The sequence below is a fragment of the Lagenorhynchus albirostris genome, chromosome 8, assembly GCF_949774975.1.
Source record: "Lagenorhynchus albirostris chromosome 8, mLagAlb1.1, whole genome shotgun sequence".
Lineage (NCBI taxonomy): Eukaryota > Metazoa > Chordata > Mammalia > Artiodactyla > Delphinidae > Lagenorhynchus > Lagenorhynchus albirostris.
The window spans coordinates 70,817,010-70,840,617 of record NC_083102.1 but is presented as its reverse complement, the minus strand read 5'-3'; the positions used below and the strand labels follow the sequence as shown (position 1 = coordinate 70,840,617).

The 23,608-nt window shown below is 36.6% G+C and overlaps 1 protein-coding gene across 4 annotated transcripts in view; it reads right to left on the bottom strand.

The window, feature by feature from the left end:
- HDAC9 (histone deacetylase 9) overlaps positions 1–23,608 on the bottom strand; it is a 586,393-nt gene that overhangs the window by 406,327 nt on the left and 156,458 nt on the right. For all 4 annotated transcript variants that reach the window (XM_060157126.1, XM_060157124.1, XM_060157125.1 and 1 more), the window contains 4 exons: positions 22,814–22,929; positions 12,829–12,951; positions 9,811–10,021; positions 9,164–9,381 (listed from right to left, as the gene is read on the bottom strand). In XM_060157126.1, coding sequence (XP_060013109.1) covers positions 9,164–9,381; positions 9,811–10,021; positions 12,829–12,951; positions 22,814–22,929 — 668 coding nt within the window. The remainder of the gene's footprint in view (positions 1–9,163; positions 9,382–9,810; positions 10,022–12,828; positions 12,952–22,813; positions 22,930–23,608) is intronic.

Genomic DNA, 23,608 nt, shown 5'->3' with positions numbered 1-23,608 from the left:
CTCAGCGAGTTAGGGTAGGGAGTCGGAGATAAGGTCAGTGAGGGGGCAAGAGCCTGTGGGCCATGAAAAGATATTTGGATTTTATCCAACAAACAATAAGGAGCAACTGGGGAGTTTTTAGGAAGCCCTTGACATGATTTGATTTGCATTTGTAAATGATCTCTCTGGCTGCTACAGAAGATTGGATTTAGGTGGGGAAAAGTGGAAACAGGAAGACTGGCCTTTCAGAACATAAAATCCTCAGCAAGAGAGTGTAACAAGACTATTAGGGGCTTTTCTTAACTAGAACACAAATGAGCTATTTTTCCTTCTTTTAGAGCACTGTGTAATTTTATGTCCTTTTATATTACATAATAGGATTTCCCCCTGATAATCTCCTTCTTGATCTTCAGTTGACAGTGCATTTTCTTTTAAAGTTTTAGTTTTTCCTTCTTTAAGGGTAATGAAGAGAGGCACAGTGAGGAAAGGCATGCTTATTTTCTTTGCTAACTCTTGGTGATTTTGGACTGTGTCTCAGAATAGACAAGATCTCAAAGCCAGGGAGCTCCTGATCACTTGACTCATAAACATCTCCCTTTCTCCCCTCAATCCCTTGCTTGGGTAAACTGGATAGCAGTGCAAGCGATACTTAAAAAAGACAACCAAGAGTAAACCCCAGACAATAACTGCCACATGGAAAAGTGGGCCCAGTGTAGCCAGACTTTTCAATTTTTCAGGCAATGCCAGAAATCCAGATTTGTATTTGAAATGATTGACCCAAAACTTGAATGCTTTTTAAGACACCAGGCAGGCCAAAGACATCAGTTCAATGGAATGGATCCAGTCCATAGACTATCAGCTTGTGACCTCGGCAAAGAATCCCTTATGTCTCTTCTTGCTTGAACATTTTATGGTTTAAATCATTTAGGGCTGATGTCTGCATGCTCTTAAAATACACCATCCCTCATACTTGTGATTCGTTTTATGTTCCCTACATGGTCAAAAATTCAAGTACTTTGCCAGGGGTTGGAGGTAGGAGTATGGATTGACTACAAAAGAGCAACACAGGGGAATTTTGGAAGTTGAGGGAATTGTTCTATATCTTGATTGCAGTAATTATATGACGATATACATTTGTCAAAACTCATTCAACTGTGCAGCAAAAGGAATAAATTTTACAGTGTGTGAATTATACCTCAATAAAAAATTCAATAACTAACCATAATATTGTTCCAAAGAGAAAACAAGGTCAGCTTCATGATGAATACAAAGATGCAAGGAAGAGCTGGAACAAAATTTCGTGGTTTGGTTTACAACAAAGTAGCCTGATGCAATATTGAGGCAAGTGAAAAATGTGTGTCTTAGAAATATTCTACACTTCCAGAAAGCCATTTGCATTAACATAACTGGGAAGATATAACTCTTAGTGCTATATAAGAATATAAATACTGTGTTAAATGGAAGGATTTCTTACTATGTTTACAAAGCACTTTCAGTACATCCTCTCATGTAATTCTCACTATAAACCTCTAAAGTGTGCAGATTAGAGCATTAGTGGAAAAAGAGGTTTGACACTTTGGCCAAAATCGCAAAACAAATAAATAAGTGTGCAGGGCATCAGAAACTTCTCTTGGAAAGGCTACCCAGCAGTCCAGATTTTGCAATTCACATGAACTATGCCTTCTGTAGAACTATCTTTGATTAAAATTATCTATTTGCAGGTCTATGAGCCATTCAAGGGGAAAAACATGCCTTCTCTGTCTTCACTTCCAGGACGCAGCAAAATAGTTGCTAATAAATCTTTGTGGAACACCAATTATTCCATGCCAGGAAATTATTTTTTAGAAGTGAGTTTTTATTGCTGGTTGATACAACTAAGTTGATAGCAAGAGAGTAACAGTATATTTAGGACATGGGAGCAGAGCCCTGGATGCAATTCTGCCTGAAGGAATGGGAATACTCCAGACTGTATGACATTTCAGGGTCACTATAATCCCTCAGTCTTCATAAATATTTAGAGAAAGAGCAGAAAGATACAGAGGAAAAAACCCCTAAAATCAGGAACTTATAAGCAACCAAAATCTGTAACAAAGAGACTGCTACACATCAGTGGTTTTCATGTCCACAAATCACTTAGTTATATTAAAAATTCCTTAGTAAGACTTAATTATTTCATTCTGTCAAATGAAACTATTTGTCAAGGTTGGGAAACAACCAAATTATTTAGCTTCCCTCTCCTTTTGAACTCCTGGAATCAACATCAGTCAAACCACTCACATGGCCTAATTCCCCAGATACTTTTCTTTCCCCTATTTTCTTACCTCATAGTCATGTCCAACTATTGTTTTTCTCATTCAATAAAAGCATCTCTGACTAGATTAACAGTGCAGAGTGAAAGGGAAAGGTCGAGGTCCTTCCCTTGGTCTTCAAGTTATGAAAGCAGCCCTGGGAACGTTTATGAATGTTACACATTAATCCACTGAAATGGTCATTTAGTTTCTTTTCCAAACACAGGATTTCATCACATCTAATAATAAAACAACAAGCCATTTTCTGTATATTATAAACCATCAACTTGTAATTATATAGTGAAATGCCTCTATATGAATTCTCTATGATGATGTAAGCCGGTATTGCAGCATGAGTAGTTTTTTTTTTTTTTTTTGAAGCCCAATACATACCTACAAGGCTCTATTTACATTGGGCTAATCATGTCGAAATAGCATCTATTTAAGGGTAAAGTCAAAGTTTCTTTTATAAACCTCTATAGATAGACAAATAATCTAGGAGGCTTTTTACTGTTATAAAATTAAGACTGCCTTTCAATGCCTGCTAAAGTTTTTGGACATACTATCCATCTAATGGGCAAAATGTAATCCTAAATTGGTGATTAAAGACTGCATGGAAACAAGCTGTCAAATGGATAGAGAGAAATTAAACCTGACAACAGTAATGCCTACTTTCCTAAATGAAAGCCCAGTTCAAGTTTCTACTCATCCATTTTTCAAAACTTAAAACAAGGCATTTTCCAAACCACCCATAGATGAGATGCCAACATTTGCATTTCACTTGAACTTGATGAAGTCAGTTGACTTTCAGCTTCAGCCTTGCTCAGAACTCCTGTGAGAAGATGTTTGCCCAGTCTAAATAATATGGCAACGTTACAACACAGAAGAAAGGAATGAAGTGTGGCCTGGCTGTAGTTGGCTCTGTACTGCATTCACACTGCATTGCTGGAAAGTCAACAGGATATCTGAAAGTCCCACCATCGGGTCCATATAAAAAGACATCCAAATGAATAACTGGATGGAGGGCAATGAGTGGAGAACTGGGAAGCAAGGTCAGCAAATGGGATTTCTCCTTCCTGGCAAATCCAAACAAATACCTAAAAAATAAGATAACCCTCCTTTTTTTTGTTTGTTTGCCTTGTTTTTTTATTGTAAGTTTCCTACTTTTTGGCAAAAATAAAGCTAGGGAAACCTTGTTTCCTGCTTAGTGATAAAAGCAACATTGAAATCATAAGCCTGAGTTTACGTTAAGGACAGGTTTTTGTGTCATACAACCTATGCTGGAATCCCAGCTCTGTCAACTACTAACCTAGCCACCTCAGTCAGCTTACTTAAGCCCTTTTAAATTAACTTTCTTGATAGTAAAAAAAGAAGTGTGCTTATAGTTTGAGGAGATGATACACATAAGAATGCTAGTATGGTGTCCCAGCTCCTAGAAGATCCTACACGTAAAAGAGAGCTGGCATCATTTAAATGATCCTATCCCTAAGGTCCCTATGGGAAAGGTTCTGGAAAGATGCATGTTGTATAAAAGATGGGGAGGAAAAGATACATTAGGAGAAATAGGTGTAGCAAAAAAGCAGAAATCGGTACCTGGTCCTTACCTAATTATCCTTAAAATATTAATCTTCTTACAAGTAAGGCATGGATAGAAATACCCTTATTAAAATAAACTAATATGAAGTGTGACTTCAAAATATATAAACTCTTGGGATTGTAACTGTATAATTGTTGTTCAAATTAATTTCCTTGGGAAAATATACACTTTGCTTAATAGTGCACAAAACAGTTATATTTTAGTGCTGCCTTCAGGGATACTTTATAAGGAAAAATACACACACACACACACACACACACACAACCATGCTATGTTTGCATGTGACCACAGGCATGAAAGAATATTCTCCCCTGAGTTGCTCTGGATGGATTGTTGGGGACAAGGAGTGGGTATGAATCATGAGGGGTTATGGAGAAAATGTAACATCTATGTTAGAAAATTGTGTCAAGAAAAGGAATACAATAGATACTGCTCAAATAAAGGGTCAAATTCTCTTCCAAAACTGATGAAAGCTCCCCATTAGCTCCGTGCCAGCATTTGAGCTTAACTATATTCATGCCTTGCTTGTCAGACATAAAATCTACCTGTTTTAATAAGGGCAATGTAGGACATCTGCCCACCCTCCCCTTCACTGCTCTTGTCTTAGATATATTTTTATTATGATAAAATAGCACTCATGTCAAAATGCCTAAGTATCATAGTAATAAATATATAATAAATACTTATATCTAGAGTGAACCTTGACACGTATAAGATATCATCTCATGATTTATGTGGGGTTTTTTTTAAGTGTTGGCTGATATCCAGTCATAGGAATGCATAAGGTATTTATCACAGAGCATTTTACAAAGAAAGAAAGAGAGGGAGAGAGGGAGGGAGAGAAACAGAGAAAGAGGCAGGGAAGGAAAGAGAGAGAGACAGAGAAAGAAAGAGAGAGAGAAGGGAGAGGAAAAGATGTAAAAAGGACAAGATAATCCTGAGAAGAACTAAACAAGTCTCAAATCTTGTTTCCTCAAAGGAAACAATTTCCTTCCTCATGTCCCCTATCCTAATACTTAAAACATTGTATTGTATTACTGTTTACTGGAATATTTCAGTCCCCTGCTCCCCATATGGTAAGCTCCATGAGGATAATGAATGTTGTTTTCTTAGTGCCTAAAATAGTGTCTGGTACCAAGTAAGAATTCAGTAATGATTTGCTAAATGGATACTTGCATAGATTATTTATAAATAAGTATTGAATGAAGAAATAATTTTAAAATTTCTTCTCATATGGATTTGATGGAATGAATATGAAAAATATAGGTATTAGAAAAGTTATTAAAATTCTAGTTAAAACAGAAACAATTAGGCATCAACCAATGCTATTCTATTAATACTATAACTGAGAAATAATTCAAAGAATAATGTTGTCATTTGGAAGGGGGCAGAGATCTATGTCAAATTATCTCACAACAAAAATGCCTGAATATACTTTGGAAAATTTCTGTATATCATTCAGAGAGTGATGTGACTAGAGATCTACCCTTCTGGTAATTAGGCAGTGGTCAGAATACTCCTTCAAAAATCATAAAAACGTCCAAGTAACTGTGGTATTTTGTTTTCATCATAGTTTTTACCAGATAATCTGTGGCAATATTTAAACTTGAAAACGGTTCAGAAGAAAATTATCAATACCCTCCTATATTTTTGTTTGCTATTTTGTATTTACAAGGAAAATTCTGTTTTAGAAACCATTTTTTTCTAATAAAAAAATCAAAAGATACTGGCAAAAGCAACAGTTTTCTTTTGAAATCCTCATATTAAAAAACTCTTGTTTTTTTGGAAACATGAAGGTACTATATATTAGTAATATAAATTGTTTAAATGCATTTCTGAATTTTGTAAATGTCTCAAAAAAAAATCAAAGAACAAATGTTGTAAGCCGTGATTTTCTTACGGTTAAGCTTCTCAAAACTCTTTCAGTGAAAACAGAATATACAAACTGATAAGCAGAGATAAATCATTCTGACATTTTTCATTCATTTTTCAGGCTTGCCCCATTATTTACTGGTAGATACAGCAATACAAATGCTACATAAACCCATTCCTGGGGTATTTCTGCTAAGCTATTAAGCACTTACAACATAATTACATGAGGCTTAACATCTTACCACACACAAATTTCCCATGTAAATGTCATTAAAGTATCAGGTAACAGGTAGGTAAATTGTTTAGTATGATTAATAACATTTACATTGTATAGTTATAACAAGCATGAATGACCGCTTTCATAAATGCAGTCAAATAATAGCAAGATATGAGAAAGTTTTTAAAATTTAATAAGCCAATCATTGTATAAACTGTTCTGAAAAGTATAGCTTTGCTTCTAATTCTTCTAAAGATTTTTAGCAATTCAAATAAATCATTAAAAATTTCATACCAGGAAGCCCAATCATATTTAATATGATGTAAGTTTAGAGATAAACCTACTTATTTTTTCTTTCTTCTCACTCCATTTTTCCTCAAAATTCCTAAATTCCTCAAAAAAGAACCATAAAGAAAAGCTGAGGGAATAAAAGGAAAAGACATTTTAAAATATGTCATCTGCACACCTATTCTTCATGTGTGCCTATATTTCCTGCTGGAATAAGTATCTCAAGAGTAAGAACCATGCTTTTATGATGCCAACTACTTGGCTCCAATTTGAATGGATTCAGTAAAGGTTCTTCCATGATAGGAAAAAAACGACATATATTAAAGTTTCTGTGGTTATTTCTCATTAATGGTTATTCTAAATGGTTAGAGTACACATAAATGTATTATTATATAAAACTTGTTATCTTTTGGCATCTAAGTTTGGCCTTCTCCTAATGTGAAATGTTTTCATTACCTCATGGGGGAGGGTGAACAGTAGCAATTCATTTATTAATGGTTCTATTGTGAATACCATGGAACAGGATGGAGTTCAAGATTTATTTAATAAGATTCTTCTCTATTTCCTTAGACAACTGAGGGCAAGTGAAATATTTTCAAATCTAGAGAATACCCAGTGTGCATATGCCATCTTGATTAAACATATGGAATATATACATGGAGAAAAGCCAAGTAGAGACCTGCTTGAGTAATCTAAACACCCAAGTTGAGAGAGGTTAATATATAAAGATCAGCTTTGTACTTTGAAGTTTTCTGGGCTTCATTTTGCCTAATTAAGACAAGATTTAATAATCAAACCACTGTACAAACATGTACCTAAAAGTATAGGTTTGTTTCTAATTTTGGGAAGAATTCTTAACAGATTCCAAGGAATCAGCTCCACATGGGAGAAGGTCTCTGATAAGATTTGCTTTTCTCATTGCTAAAATGCAAATGCCTGCTTTCCATCTTAGTTTCTTCCATGTGACTGAGGTTAGCATCTGCCTGTCAAAATCTCCACTGTGATACTAATATACAAAGATTCTGATATTAACAAACCATCTGAATGTGAAGCAGTGGCAACTCTAGGTCATAAAAAATGTATTCCAAAGTATTCTTAAAGGTATTCATAGAAATCATCTGTAGATGATGATTTCAAAGGGACCAATTTACCTAATTTACCTATAATAGAATATGCACATCCACATATTTCTAGGAAATCAAACCGAGTAGCAGAAAGTATACTTACAATCCAATACTACTTTTCTAAATGAACTTAATTCCAGATCAAAATATTGTGGGGTGAAAAGTAGAATTCCCAGTCTTTCCTCTCACACTGGACAATGTTTCAAGAATACCTGGTAGTTTTAAGTAGTGCTAAGATACCACAAAACAAACAAACCAACGTAACTCTACCATAAGATAGTAAACATGCAGAAAAACATTCAAGACAAGGAGTATTATATGCCATTATACAAGAAGGAAGTTGGTTCTCCTCTGACAAGACTGTTTGTACCCAAAACAATCTGATAAATTTAGAGAAATGCTGTAGCAATAAAACAGGCATTAATGTGACGATATAGAAAGAGTCTGAAATATAGTGAAATACAATCTGCAGTACAGCAAACGATAACAGGAGAGGCAGATGGCACAGCCAACCACCCTGAACCCCGATATACACACATACATGTCATCTTTGAATGCTGCAAAGGGTTGGACTGGGAGAATTTGTGTTCAGTATTGTGGTCTTCAGCCCATGCTCCCTTCATGGCTCTGCCTTGTTAAGATGGAGGCCAGGGCTTCCCTGGTGGCGCAGTGGTTGAGAGTCCGCCTGCCAATGCAGGGGACACGGGTTCGTGCCCCGGTCTGGGAAGATCCCACATGCCACGGAGCGGCTGGGCCCGTGAGCCATGGCCGCTGAGCCTGCGTGTCCGGAGCCTGTGCTCCATAAGATGGAGGCCAAAGAGGAGAGAAAATCTCTAATCCCACCTGCAATAAGGTGAGCACATGATAAACACCCCCTTCTCTTGCTATTAGAAAGATGATTAGACCTTCTCCCATGAGATTTTGTTTTGTTTATATCGCAATAAAGCATTTAAATACTATTTCAATTTTTAGCTATCCATTTATCAGTAAACAGGAGATTGTTTCTCAATATAATGTCTCTACAAGATATCTGGAGGTGATATAGTAACAAAAGATAATAGAAAGAATTTTGATATTCAGGACCTTTCACTCTCCAGAAATGAGAGGATTCTACTTTGTAAGGCTACCATAGCAGAGAGTAGTGGCAAAACTGTACAGAACAGTTTTGCTTACAAGTTCATTGAAAATGCTTTGCCGGCCCGCCTGATACCATTATTTTAGAATGGCTGTGGTTGCCTCAGCAGGAGGGCTCCTGAGGATGTGCTGTGATTCAGGCATTTGCTGTCCATTTCAGCCACAATAAGGCTGCCAGAAAGAAACTACCACAAGTTTCTGAGAAACCGCTTCAACACTGACTGGAATAAAGTAGGGCATATTAAAAAATAAATATAACATGCATACATAGAAGTTGCTGAGAAATACCTAACTGGCCGACCTTGGCATAGCTGCTAGCACCTGTGCAAACTTCAACTCTGCCTCACACCTTTACTACAATAACAAAAAATGGGGCTCTGCACACATGTTCCTGTATGTGCTTCTGTATTAAGATAGGTACCCAATCATAAGAGACTTTCTAATCTAGGAGCTCAATTTTGCTACAAATGTCCTACGCATGTAGTGATGGAGAAAACAGTGATAATGTGATGGTGCCCTTGAGCCCTGACAACACGGCCAGGAGGGCAGTCTCCGTTTGGCTGTGATGGATACCAACACTCTCTCTTGTATGCACACATCAGCGAAGAAAACCCCAATTTCCACACCAGTGGTTATGGCATGTTGACGTGGCTTGGGGACTTACCTTGTTCATGTGGATCTGCTGCTGGTATTGCTTCTGCTTCTCCAAGAATTGCTGGTGTTGCTGCTGAATGACCAGCTGAGCCAATGTGCTCTGAGGCAAAGGTGCAGACTGGGTTCGATTCAAGGGTCTGTGACGGGGTAATTTGTGGGTACCTCTAATGCCAGGTGAAATTCTCTCTTTCGTTGCCAAGGGAGACTGAGGATGTAAGGGAACTCCACCTGAAAAAAATATATATGTACATGTATATATGTACACACACACAGACACATACACAATTTAGGAAAGAAGCTACAGAAAATAGCTATGGGATAAGTTTTACGAAAAGTAGTATACTACCGGGCAAATATCAGAAGGCTAGGTTGGGTGGGGTGAAGGCAAAAGTGCCAAAGCATTGGGCAGATATGCAACTGATCAATGACTCACCAATAGTCCACTCTGGTATGTATGAAGGTTAAATAAGGTGAGTTTTTTTTCATGGATCTAGAGGAATAAATAAAGACAACAGTCTTTCCACAGTAGTAGGTATCAGGGAGACCTATGTATGACACTGAATCTTTACTAGGTCTTGCATTGAAGAGACATTACATTGAATTGCTGACAAAATGAAAGCCCTAAAATAACCTGCAAATGGTGCCGTTATGAATTACCAGCCACAAGAAGCTTTTGCTGTCGCATCTGTTCTTTCAATAATAAATGCTGCAGGAGAGCTTGGTGGCTGCTGTTGGGCTTTCCCTCCAAAGTGACATGGGGATGGCTTGAAGATGCCGGGATGCTGCCCCCATACTGCCCAGGCAGAGGAACGCCTTGCCTGAGTGTCTGGGTCTCACACTTCTGTTTTTCTTTGAGCGAATTTGAAGCCTGTGTCAAGAAATAATACTGATGTTAATCCACTTTCATCCATATGGGTCATTAGGTCTGTAAATCATTAGATTAGTTTCTTATTCCATAATTCCCACCCCCCCTAACCCCCGACCAAAAGGCCCTACCTTATCCAATGGCTGAGTAGGGAAAATGGATAACACCATGTCTTGTGAACTAAGTGAACTAACAAAGGAGAAACAAAAATAGAGCTGAAGCACTGGAGACAATTTAGTATTGGGTATCATTATACGGAACCCAAAATAAAACGCTTTTTAACATTAAAAATCATGCTAATTTCAGGCTTAATAACTGGGACAGTTATTTCTAAAATAGTTTAATACACTGCTGTAGTAAAAGGAATATTAGAAAAGTAAAATGTTTTCAAATCGCTGAGCTAATGGCTATACAATAGGGATTAAGAAGCTAGAGATAAAAAGATCCGTAATTTTGGAGCTTCAAGCAGAAGGAACCATTCACCCTTTCTCTATACGTCCTCTAATATGTTCACAGAGTGTGGGTTTCCAGTATTTAATTTTTAAAATAAAATTCTTGAGATAAGTCAATGAAAGGTTATATAAAATATGCAGGAATTTGATTTAAACATGTATTTTATATTAATTCATAACAGATTCCCAAATCTTTAAATATTGAAAATGACACTCCAGATACTTTTGTTTAATAAAATAAACTACAAGTGAAATTAGATATCAAATAAAAATGCTATTAAGAACTTGAAATATATGATAACACAATAATAAGGCAATAATATTTATATCATCAACAGTAATAATGAATTCTCCTATTCAAAGAACTTAATGAATGGTGGTCATTTTGGTATTACAAAAGCAGAGGTCTAATACCTCAAAATTATGTGGCATGTTTCTTTTCAAAACTCATGTTTCATCTTTCAAAATTGCTGTGTACCAGGGAAGCAAAGCAATTTTCAGTAACGGAGAAATTGAAGGACAAAGAGGTAAATGGTTTGTCTTAGTCACACAGTGAGTCAATGCAATGTTTAATCTAGAAGTGATTCCTTCTCCTGGCCTCTTTTCCTTAAAAGTTACCACTACTCAGTGGGGAACTAGAATATTAGAGATCCCTTTGCCAAAGCAATGCTAAGCTTGAAAAATTAATTGTGATGGCCTCATCCACACCAAAATGGAAGCAAAGAAAAATGAAACTTCAATCCAAACCACACTGGTTTATTCATCCAAAGGTACCAAATTGTATTACCATTGAAACATTAAATGGTCTGGTTTTTAGTACTTGGTCCTTTGGGAAAAAATTCTCCCCGACCACATTAAATGTGGTGTATGTTTGTGTTAGCTGGTAGGAGTGACTTAGAACATGCAAAAAAAAGAGTAGGAAAAAAAAAGCCTATTCACGTGTCATAAGTTTATGTGCTAGCATTTGCTTATCATCAGAAGAGATAGGAAAAAACAGGAACAGAAGAAAATAATTTTTAGTAAGTGAAGATTTGAAAATATCATCCATAAATATGTATGTTTTATTTCATCCCTAATTTCTTTCTTCTTTTCACTAGAGCCAACTGTTTACAAATGCTTCATGTGGAATTTCAGGGGCATAGCTGAATTCAGTGTTTTTAAGCCTGTCTTCTTTAATCTCCAAATATAAAACAACATCCAAATTTTGCTTTCTCCTCACTGGTATAAGATTACTATATCACATAAGATAACATTCTACTCTATTAAAAATACCAAATACAATAAGGTACCTCTTAGATTGGTTTTATAATATGTATTGAACACAATCATAAAAATGTATCATTTAAAAATGTCACCTGTAGGTGTGCTTGTGCATAAACTAGTAGCATACCATAGATAGGGTTCATATTTTGAAAATAAATTAGTCACAAAATGGTCAACTCTTTATGATTTCTTAACGTTAGCATACTGTAAAAGATGTGAATTTGACAAGATGGACTCAGTGGAAGACCTGCATCTAAAAACTGGCAAAATTGGTGCCAAGGGTTGGAACAAATTTCTCTTTAAACCAAATGTATCATATGACCTCTACATAAGTACAATTTAATTTACTAACTTTTCACAGATAAATTAGTCTAGGTAAAGTTAAAAATCTTTTACAATGACTGAAATTTATATTATTTTAGGGAATATGCATAAAATAATTATTGCTGTCTTCTGTTAGTAGGACAATTACCTCCAAAAGATCCTATTTCAGTTGTCAGGACTTTTAAAGTAATTGATTCACTTTGAATCTCCAGGCAAGAGTTTAATATTGTTCTTAGAGAGGTTTTCCAGATATGTATTCTTCAGTACCACAGAGTCAGTAACCTAAATTCTCAAAATAAAGTCATTCACAAAATAAATTCTTTAAACATATGCTGCTGCGCTTCAGACGCTGCACCTCTCAGCAATGGCCTGAGTTGAGGTTCAGGTCTGCTACTTGCTGGGTCTGTGATCTTGGGCTTTTATGCATTCCAAGTCTCAGCTGCTTCTTCTGTAAAAATGTGTCCTGTAATCTCTGTTTCATAGGATGGTTCGGTGGAGCTACCAAAATAATATACCTGGAGAGTGCTTTCTTTTTTAAAAGCTATAAAGCATTATACAAATGTTAGTTATTATTTTTATATATTATATGAACCAGCATGATTCTTTAATGTGAAATTAAACTGAACATCTTTGAACAACTCAGCAAACAGTGAAGGAGAAGTAGACTACCAAGTTTCCCTGAAGTCTAAATATACAAGAAAAGAACGAGAATTTCCCTATGAAAATATCCCTTGGGCTGGTTTAGGCTGTTGCAGGGTAATAATGACTTACATTCAGCTGGGCTGGCACTGCTGGAAGTCCCAGCGTAATGTTGGGCAAAGAGGGAGAGGTATAAAGACTGAGCAGGTTCATGGAATCTTCGTGAATTAGAATGCGTTGCTGTGAAACCATTTTCTGGTTAAAAAAAAAAAAAAAGTGAAAGGGAACTCTCAAAATATTACACAATATCACATATTTTACTGTAACGTTCTCATTTCAGAAAACAGATTTTATATTATCATAATCTGTCAAAACATTTAAATATTTTAATTAAGAACTTATAAGTATTTTATGACTTCTGTATCCAAAAATGTTATATGTAATAAATTAAAAATTTCTTCATCAGTTGTAACTATAAAATCTGAAGAGCAAGCTTCTATGTTCATGTAGAAAAAATTCATTTTTAAAATTCTACCTTTATGGAATATAATCAGTGTGTTTGTCATCAATTGGTAAAGTACAACAATTAAATTGAGTAATTCTTATGAGTACAGATTTTTGTATTAATGCATGAAGAATATGTATGTAACGTTGCTATAATCATTATCCTCATATGGAATAAACATAATTTTGCTGATGGGAAAACTCACACAAGAAAATCTTAAATATCACCATACAGGACTTCTATAACAATTAATTATATCTTTTTTTAAATATAAAATTTGTGAAAAGACAACTCTGTATGGTGTTTTTTAAATCATACATATTCAGAAACTAAAGCAAATGTTAAAATGTTGTGAGTTCCCTGGGCCACAACAGTCTTCACTTACACTGAAATACCCTGAAAATTTTGGCATCAGAGTCCTTTTTACAACAAATAAACCTTTTTTTAAATCCAATACTAAGAGTCATGTTTTCCCACATGTGGCCTAATATAGTTGCTTGAATTACATTTTCTGTTTAACTCTTGCTTCCCTCCCAGAACTCTTATACAATAAGAGTTACAAAGGTCTTATTAGACTAAGGAACTCTGGCCTGATATGGTCCCCAAGGGAACAACATCCCTGAAAAAGAATACTCCATGTAACAGTATGACACAGTGACTGCTTTCTTCCCAAACAAAAAGCATATGGGACTCCAATAATAGACCACCTCCAAGAGGGATATTGCACACACGGGCTTTGACTAAAGTAAATATAATAACTTGTCAAGTATGTTTGGGGGAGCGGTAGATTTTCCCCTGGACAAACCTGGGATATCAATTAACTGGGGAAAATATCATGTGCTAATACAATGCAACCTCAGAATGTCACTGAAGAGTGATGCGCCACCAAAACACAGGATGTTATTCCAAAACATCACCTCAATCATACGTTTGTTTGGAGATGAGTCGTAGCCTTAACATAAGAGCAGAAAGCTAAAGGTGGACTTTTCTCATTGCAACTTGAAATTCCAAACCAACTCAGAGTTTGTTTTTTTCTCAGAAGAACAAGCCAGATATTTGTACATGGAAAGCAAGAAGTATATTGAAATTTTTAACATTACATTGAGTATATATGAAACCCTTTACAAAATTAAAGTTGTCAAAAACCCATGAAGACTATTGGAAAAGATTTTATCATCAGAATGTACGAGACTGCAATTTTATTTAAGGAGTATCAACAACAACTGCATATTTGCTCTAATTTAAAAAGACAAGTTATTTTGCTTATACTGATGTGTTTTTACCATGATTTTTAAATACAGAATATATACCTGAACAAGAACAAAAGAACGTATGAGGAAGTAAAAATATTTAAACTAGCTTATTGGCAGTAAGCAGCCATTTATAATAAAAGGATATTTCATCTGCTTCTCTGTATTTATGGAAGAGAAATAAATGTGGAAAAATAATTACTTTAAATCATGTACAATATTCATTCAAGGTTGTATCTGCTTCCCACAGCACGGAGACTTGACAGGCACTGTGGGAATGACACCAAAAGTTACCCCAACCTCACAAAAGAGGTTATCTTTGTTTTCCAGTCAGAACTTGGGCGATCTCCTCCTACCCCATCGTAGGAAGCTAAACCTATACTAAACTGAAAAAAAGGTTTCTTCTCAGGTGTAATAATTGCAGTAGCACACTGGCTGCTCACAGGGGCTTTGACAAAAGTGAAGGGACTTGGGAATGTTCTTACTATGGGACTTTAGGCCCCTGTAGCTTCAGAGCAAAATTGAGTGGTGCCATTTCCTAGGATAGCAGTGACCATGTGCCAAGCCCTATGCCAGGGAGTTTTGGGACATTAACCTAATTCCTAGTTCCTAATTCCAGGCACTCTCCAGCAATCTTATGCTCTTGTTATGGATGAAGGAACTGAGTGATTTCCCTCATTCTGGTTCCCCGTGGGATCAGCAATAAAACTTTTAAACCGATCAAGGCTGGATGATTTGTTGTCAGGTACTGCTGCAGAAGCTACACACCACTCTGCAGCCATTACCGAAGGATAAGGGAACCATAAAAAAGCATGGAGAAGGAGGAAGCTTGAGAGAAAAACAGGAAGCACAATCAGGCCCTGGGGCTTATGGAAAAGAATAAAAGTGTACAACTGGGAGCCAGCTAGTCTGGCGTGAGAAGAAATCAAAAGCCCTGGTGGCTTTATAGACGTGAGGATCTTCAAGTCATGGAGACAATTCCTGAGGAAGTAAGGAAAGTCCAAAGTCCCCCAAGTTGGGGGGTATAGTTGGTTCTTCCCACAGAGGCTAACTGGTATATATCATATCACGGAACTTCAGAGATTTGGACATAATTTATTTCCTTCAATTTACAGATAAGGAAATAAGCACAACATTTACATAAACTTCCAATGGATAAAATCACAAATGACTTAGCTGAAATAATGTTTTTCTCAAATTATCTCCTTTAAATATAACTTTCCTCAATTTGACTTTTTTTTTTAAATTTATTTATTTGGTTTGCATTGGGTCTTAGTTGTGGCAGGTGGGCTGCTTAGTTGCAGGCCGCTGGCTCCTTAGTTGTGGCATGCAAACTCTTAGTTGTGGCATGCATGTGGGGTCTAGTTCCTGGACCAGGGATCGAACCCAGGCCCCCTGCATTGGGAGCGTGGAGTCCTAACCACTGGGCCAGTAGGGAAGTCTCCTCAATTTGACTTCTTGATAGAAGCAGGCTACCTGTTCCAGGTTAATGTTTCTTAATAAGAAACCGGAGCTATATGGTACACTGCTAAAAAGGTGCAGACACACTTGAAAGTCAGATGAACAGATGGTGAGAGGGACCATTTCACTGAGACAGTGAAGGATCCTGACCAGCATTCTTGCAAGGCTGGAAGGTTACCCCACCTTAGCACTGTGGTAAGCTTACAAGTATTTCCACACAAGGCCAGGATTTTTCCAGGAAGCAGTTTTGAAACAATGCAGCCCTTAAATCAATGCTGTGCTAAGATGCCAATGTTTCATACCTTAGAACATGCGGAAGATGGTTTTAATCTAAAAATTTTTCAGAACCAGAAATGATTGCTGTAGTCAGATAAAATGGAAATATTAAACATATAATGGCTATTGCTTAACATTCACAAAACAATTAATTAATTACAATTAAGTTAGATTAATTGGGTGGGAGGGGTACAAAGATGCCCTAGGCCACGTAAGTTCACATGCTACTCGGGTGCACAGAAAAGTAGAGGACTAGCTCTAATGACCCGTCATAATTACTATAATTAGAGTATGGTCAAAACACTTCAATGGCACAGAGCAGGTTGTCGATTTTAAACTAGGCTTTGATGGGTAACTAGCATTTCACCAGAAAGAGCATGATGTTGGGAAGAGGGATATGACTGAGCCGGGTGTTGGGGCAGGGGAGGCCTATCCATATCTTAATAATGACCTTCAAATTTTAATTACTTTTCTCACCATCATGGTAATTGGAACCCTAAATTATGGATAATATTTGAAATTCAGGTGAATAAAATACACATAAGCTGAAAATTACGTCTCTCAGTAGAGCTATTTCTTTAGCCATTGACATCAAGAAGACCTTAGTTTCAATCAAAAGATTCAAATTCTCTTACGAGATGGACACTGGCAAAAATTAGAAAAATGGACAATATTAAATGTCACAGGGATTTAGGAAAGTAAAAACCATCACACATTACTGGTGAGACTGTGGACTGGTATAGCAATTCTGGTGACTATTTCAGCACTGCACACCATGACACAGAGGTTCTCCTGCTGCTCAAGAAATTCTCATTTAGCTACAGAGTGATGAGTGTGGATATACACTAAAGCATTTTTTGGTGGTGGGTGAGAACTGGAGGTCACTGGGGAATCCAACTGGAGAACAGGTAGGTAAAATGGAGGAGTACCCACCATGGATTATTACAGTGATTAAAAGCAATTAGGCATATGCATCCATTATGATGTGACTAGCTCTAAAAAGAGCTAGTCTTATTTTTATCACATGCTTAGTGATAAGAATAAGAAATGGAATGAGATTGATAACACCATGCCATTTAAATCCCCTAAAATTCATGAGTACAAAGCAAAAAATACATGTATGATGTAAGAATCCATGCAAACAAAAATACAGGAGAAAATGACTGCATATAGGGGCAAGGAAAATGCCTGTGGGGATAGAAGATACCGAGGAAGAAAGGAAGGAAGGAAGGGAGGGGGGAGGGAAGAAGGGAGGGAGAATTCCTTTCTTGCTCTTAAGAAGACAAAGAAGTCAACAGATGACCCTTGACAGAATACTAACTATGTAATCACCCACTTTTTAAGAGGCTCATAGAAAAAGTGAATGTAGAATTTTCAAGTTACTGCATGCTCAAAATTATCTACACTATGCATGTGCATCAGAAACATTAGAAAAAGAATATAAGTACCTACCAGGCTTTGGTGAGCAGCAGTCTGGACTGGTGTAAAGGAGAGTGGTCTAAGCATCTTACACTTGAGCTCTACCACTCACTGGCTTATGACTCTGGGTAGCTGCCTACCTTCCCTGGACATCAGATCCTTCAGCCTAAGACTGGAGCACCTCTGACTAGATCTATCAGGAAATATCTGTTCTATCAGAGTGGCATCTAGGAAGACATGCTTGTAAGCCTCAATCTGTTTTGGCTTTAAAAGGTTCCAAATCCCCAAATCTAGATTATCTAAATAAAAAGAAGAACCACATTAAAAACAAACAAGTAAACAAAGAAATAAAACTCTTAATCATTTAATGTTTGCCTACGGCTTTCATGGTATTTTTCAGTATAGTATTTATTTTCCATTCTCCTTTCAGACAGCTGATAGAAAATTAAAATCTCCATGTGATGAATAAAGTTTTTTAGGCAGTAAAAATCTCTAAGTTTTCATTTTTACTGGACACCCAAGAATGTATTACTAAAATGGTTTGGAGGAAAAAAAAAATTATCATTTGACAGGGCTTCCTTTGCATTTAAAAGTCACTGATGTTTTGTTAAAGGCCTTGGTTTACATTATTGACTCATGTTATTCCTAGTAAATGATTCTTGTGTCATAGCAACCTCCTTTCCCCTGGGGGGGGGGAGGAGGGTCTTATTTGCAGCTATCTAAAACCATAGCTCTACACCCACACAGAAGGGAGCATAACATTTACAGCAAATGTCACAACAACTATTATGAAACAACAGGCAGATGAGTCATGTGAGATTGGGGCAAAACAAGTGACATTTCAGATGATTTTAGAGTACTTAGCCTTATTATTAGAATCCATTTTTAAAATCGTTTGTATCTGCTGGAAAAAATTATTTAAAAAATAGCATAGCAGAGCCAGCCACTAATGTTCAACTAGAAATAAACCAGCGGCTTGGCTACTGTTAAAATAGCTATCAAATAAATCTCCCAAGTCTAAAATAATGGTGTTGATATTCATGGAAACATATTTGAACCCACAGGCCCACAGTATTAACAATAAAGTAACTAGATAGGTAAAGACATCTCTGACTGGAGTTGGAAATAGAAACTCCTGAGGTTTCAGCTCCCCAACCAAGTTTACAAATGAGTAAAGCAAGTAGCTCCAGTGATCCGAGTTCGGGACTGAGCATATGTAAGAAATTGAAGAAATGGAACAGAAGTGGCCAGAGCAGATGGAGGCTCAGTCTCACGTGAGATTTGCTGGCTTGGTGACAAACATACTAATGAGTTTTCCCTACTAGAAGTCAGTATTGATACCAACAACAAAAAATGAACTTGTTCTGCACTTCACAATTTAACACCTGCCTTCCAAGCACTGATTCCCCACCACAAAGCTGCTGGGGTAGTCATTACCACCTTTCACTAGATAAAGAATCTGAGGTTCAGGGCAAGTTCAGCAACTTAACCAATGATGACAAAGTAGTTGGTTTTGCAGCCAGGTTCCTTGGGAGCCTTTTGAATGGAAGACCCATACATCTGAATGCAATGTGCGGTTTCCTTAGCCTGGACTTACGAGTAAATTCTCCCCTTACTTCTGTCTTAACCTTTATTTAAATTATGCAGAACACATGAATTATGAGAGAGAAAATTTTCTTTTTACCTAAGCCTCAAGATCAGCCTGAAATACAGCCTTACTTTCCTATTTCCTAAGCAGCAAAAAGGGAGTAGAATCCCATTTGTTTACATGGGATCTGAAAGAATTAGGTGACATGCTTTTCTACTTCCCGGTCACAGAACAGAGAGTTGATTCAAATGTACACTGTTACACTATTTTAAGCAAAGATGGTAGAATAAGCCTATTTTATAAATGGTAAAGTATGCAACCAATTTGATTTTTGAAAGTGTAATGATGTAAATTTTTCATACCCCCAAATATTTCTGTTGATGTGATATCACATGCTATTATTAATCTTAGATGTCTGTAAACATCATACTAAATTCAAAATGATTAATCCAAAATTGGCTGAAAAACATTGTTTTTTCCTCTTTTCTCTAGTTTAGGTGGAAATATTTGGTGTTACAAGACGAGGATATTAATTTGCTGACAGTTTCAGTCTGAATCCTGCTGTCTCCTCACCTCTCCAGTATGAATTATGCTACAGACCTCTGTAAATGCAATGCAGCAGAAAACCACATGTTAGCCATCAGGGCTGAATTTTTTGTTCTGGGCCACGGAGAGGCTACCCATCAGTGCATAAAGGTCTGCCCACCTGGCCTTTTGGATCATAGTTCAGACACACAATTAATTCATTATGAGGTAAGTCACTGCTTGCTTTTGAACTAGTCTTTCCAGCTTTGGAGGTGAACATCCTGTCACTGACCTGAAGAAATACCTCTACTCTTTCAAACTCCATTCAATCACATTTCCTTCTGTTTTTTTTTTTTTTTTTTTAAACTGGTGGGGGTGGAAGGAAAGAATATGTCAACAATTCGCTGAAAAGCTGGGGCATATAAACAGATAGTTGTGTTTAGGTATCAGCAAAAGGTTTTAGGAATATAAAACAGATTAAAATAGTAAAAGCAAATTCCTTTCATTTACATTCTCCACTGTATATATTTTGAAATTTAATGATAGGGTCACACAATCTGGGACACTCAATTTAATTTACCAGGTTTTAAAAAGCTTGAAGACAAAATCTCACCTTTTCCCATTTATATCCAGTCTCATGAATATGTATTGCTTCGTTGTTTCTTAATGTCGTACTAACTGCTATATGCATATGTTTGTATTTATAATGAAAGGTTATATGTATCTTCATCTTTAGTAACAAACCATGTCCCCCACTGCCTTCCTCCCCCTTGAGAGGTAACCACCATGCTAAATTCTGTGTTCATCACTCCCTCGCTTTTTTAAAATATACTTTTATTACATACGTTTTTCCGATCAAAATACTGTACTGCCTGTTTCTGAACTTAACAAAATACTATCAAGCTGTAAGTGGTCTTCCACACCTTTTTGTACTAACAATGCTTTTCTAAGAATCATAAATACTGTTTAATGAATGTGGTTTAGTGTGTTTTCATTTTCCAAGGATACAGAATTCATCCAGAACCTATTAAGAACCCAGATCTTTTAGTGTTTCTGCAATTGAAACTCATTCTTCAAACTGAGAGGAAATGGAAATCTAAAGTTTTTTTAGAAATATTTGTGACCAAGTTGTTCTTTTCCTGGAAATTGATTAAAGGGTTGCAGAAAACTGACTGATATTGAGATATAACTGCACTAACAGAAATACAATGCTTGTAACCAATAGTCCAAGAATCCCACTTACATCTATGGCCATAAATACATGTGAAATATTTATTCCACCTGGTATCATGTTTTACAAAGAAAAATGAAGACGAGAAAGGGACAATAGGATGGTAAGAAACAAGAAATAGATGGAGGACAGGAAAAAATATAGCGGCCTGAATTGTATTCTTCACATAGCTGAAAGATGGTCATAAGCAACAGAGCATCTATCTATTCTGCTCATTTTCCTTGGAAAATTGAGGGAAATTTATGAAATCTAAAATGAATGTCTATTCCTCTAGAAAGAATTTACTTTTGCTTTTTCCAGATACCTAGGGAACTAAAAATCTGGGGCACTTTAAATTAAATTAACAGTTTGAGGTTATGAAAATTCGGGCTACAACTAGCTTCTGGTTACAACTTCTCCGGGAAAGACTCTGCCCCTGCTCTGGTCTACATCAAGACACCTCCGTGGGTGGGGATGAGGGACTCACCAATGTAGCACAGATATGGGTCTTTGGGTTTGAATGGTTTCCTGTTAGATTATCCTCTTTGGTCAGTACTGGGCTTTGCCTTCTCTCTCCCTTCGGAGTTATGTGAGGCTCTGAAAACCAAAACTCAAGTATACAAATGTCCTCAGAGAGGAAGTGACTTCACTGGCTCCAGTCCTTTCCTTATCAGGGACAACTTTCCCTTATATTTTGTCCAGATAATTTATAACTTATAAATAATTTATTATACATGTATGTGTGAATGTATGAAGTTACAGACACAGATGTTGGCATAATGTACAGAAGACATTTCTATCAGTCAAGCTAACCGTCCAAAATCAACCAGGTTGCCCCAGGAGACAGTGAAGCGAGTTCCCTTTGAATAAAAAGTGCTCTGGTGGCAGTCTGATAATCACATATCAGGAGAGCTACACAGATGGTTCAGGAATCAGAGATTTGATCAGTCCCTTTCAGCCCCAAAGGATCATGACTCTATAAAACACAATGGAAGAAGCATGTCACAGTTATATATGAGAAGTTACTACACCAGCTTCCCCTGCATAGAGCAATGCATGGTAAGGAGGCATTATAATGACAGAAAAGAAATATTGAGAATTTCAGTTGATTGATGGTGACTCCAAAACAGCTGATTCCACAGGAGTGGCTGTTGCCTTTGCTTAGCCTACTACAGAAACTACATAGACAAATTCTTGCTGACTCACAAATTTACTTTCCTCTATTGTTGTATCACTGTTTCAATAAATCATACGCCAAAAAACAAATGTTATTCAAGTTGACCGCATACAGTCAGAAAAAAAAATCATGTGTTATTTCAGACCAGTTTCCTTTAATCTTTCATTTTTCAAGGTCGGAGTTCACATATCATTTATCTTTATAGCCCCACTGCCAGGCAAAATGACTGGCACATAGTAGGTCCTTAATACATGTTTGCTTAGTGGAGCTCTGTGTTCCTCAATTATGATACTTCAACAATTTTCTCATTACTCTTCAGGTCCATTGGATAAAACACCTAACTTGTTTTGGGCAACTGTTCTTCTGAGAGGTTTGCAGGATGTTGTTTTACTTACTGATGGGTCTATTCCCATCAGGATAACCAAGAACGATGCAGAAGGACTTCTGAGTTGCACAACTGCTGGGCAGTATATACTCAGCATCACTAAGAGTGGTTTCTTTGAGGATTATACTTCAGTATTTTCAAACCATGACTGTCATCCAAACTTTGTAAATCAGATTGAGTTTATTCAATTCCACACATTATAAACCTATCAGAAAAATAACTAAGAACGGGTGGCTTTAAACTTCAATTCAGAAATATCACTGCATTTTAGGGGGCTAATCGAGGATTAACTTTTAAAAGAACCAAAATAATGAGTCTTACCTCAGCCTGAGGAGTAGGGGGCAAAACCGAAGTCTCATTTTCAGTAACATTACCAGTTGGCCCATTGTTTGGTGAACTGGGACCAGACCCTGGAGAACTGCTACTGACTGAGGATTCTGAAAAACATTGTGAAGTACGAATACACTCATGAAAAACATACAAAGATGAACTGCAGTTATACTCTAAGTAATATACAGAAGCGAACATTGTTTCTCTTCCCCTACGTGAATGACTAAATAAAAAGAACTGTGAAAAATTTTGGAACATTTCTGAATTTCCATACCACGTTTCTTCCTTTGCTTTCACTGCTAAAAATACAACATAGTATTCATTAATTTTAGAGAAGTAGAGATATCCAGTTAGAGAGGATTGTAGAAGCTTTCGATTAGGGGAAAGAAAAAAGAATGTAATCTCCTCTTACTTGCTCTTGTGCTACCATAAATAATAACAGTAATAGAGATAATGGACTTGCATAATTCATAAAAACATGCCATCAACAAATGAGGCCTGGAGTCATTCCTGTTGTGTGTGGAAAGATTGCTTATATGCTATGTTATAAATGGCTCTTTATTTAATTTACTAAGGCTGTACCTTATTACAGCACATCTTAGTCAAAGTTGTATGAAGAAAATACAACATAAGATAAAATCTCAATATTGTATTGATGGCCTTGTACAACACTGGCTAACCTTAGCTCTACCCAACTTATTTTCCAGAAGATGATAAGTTGCCTAAATTTAATATGTTCAATTTTAAACATCAATATAACAAGAAACTCATTTAAGCAAGAGTTGG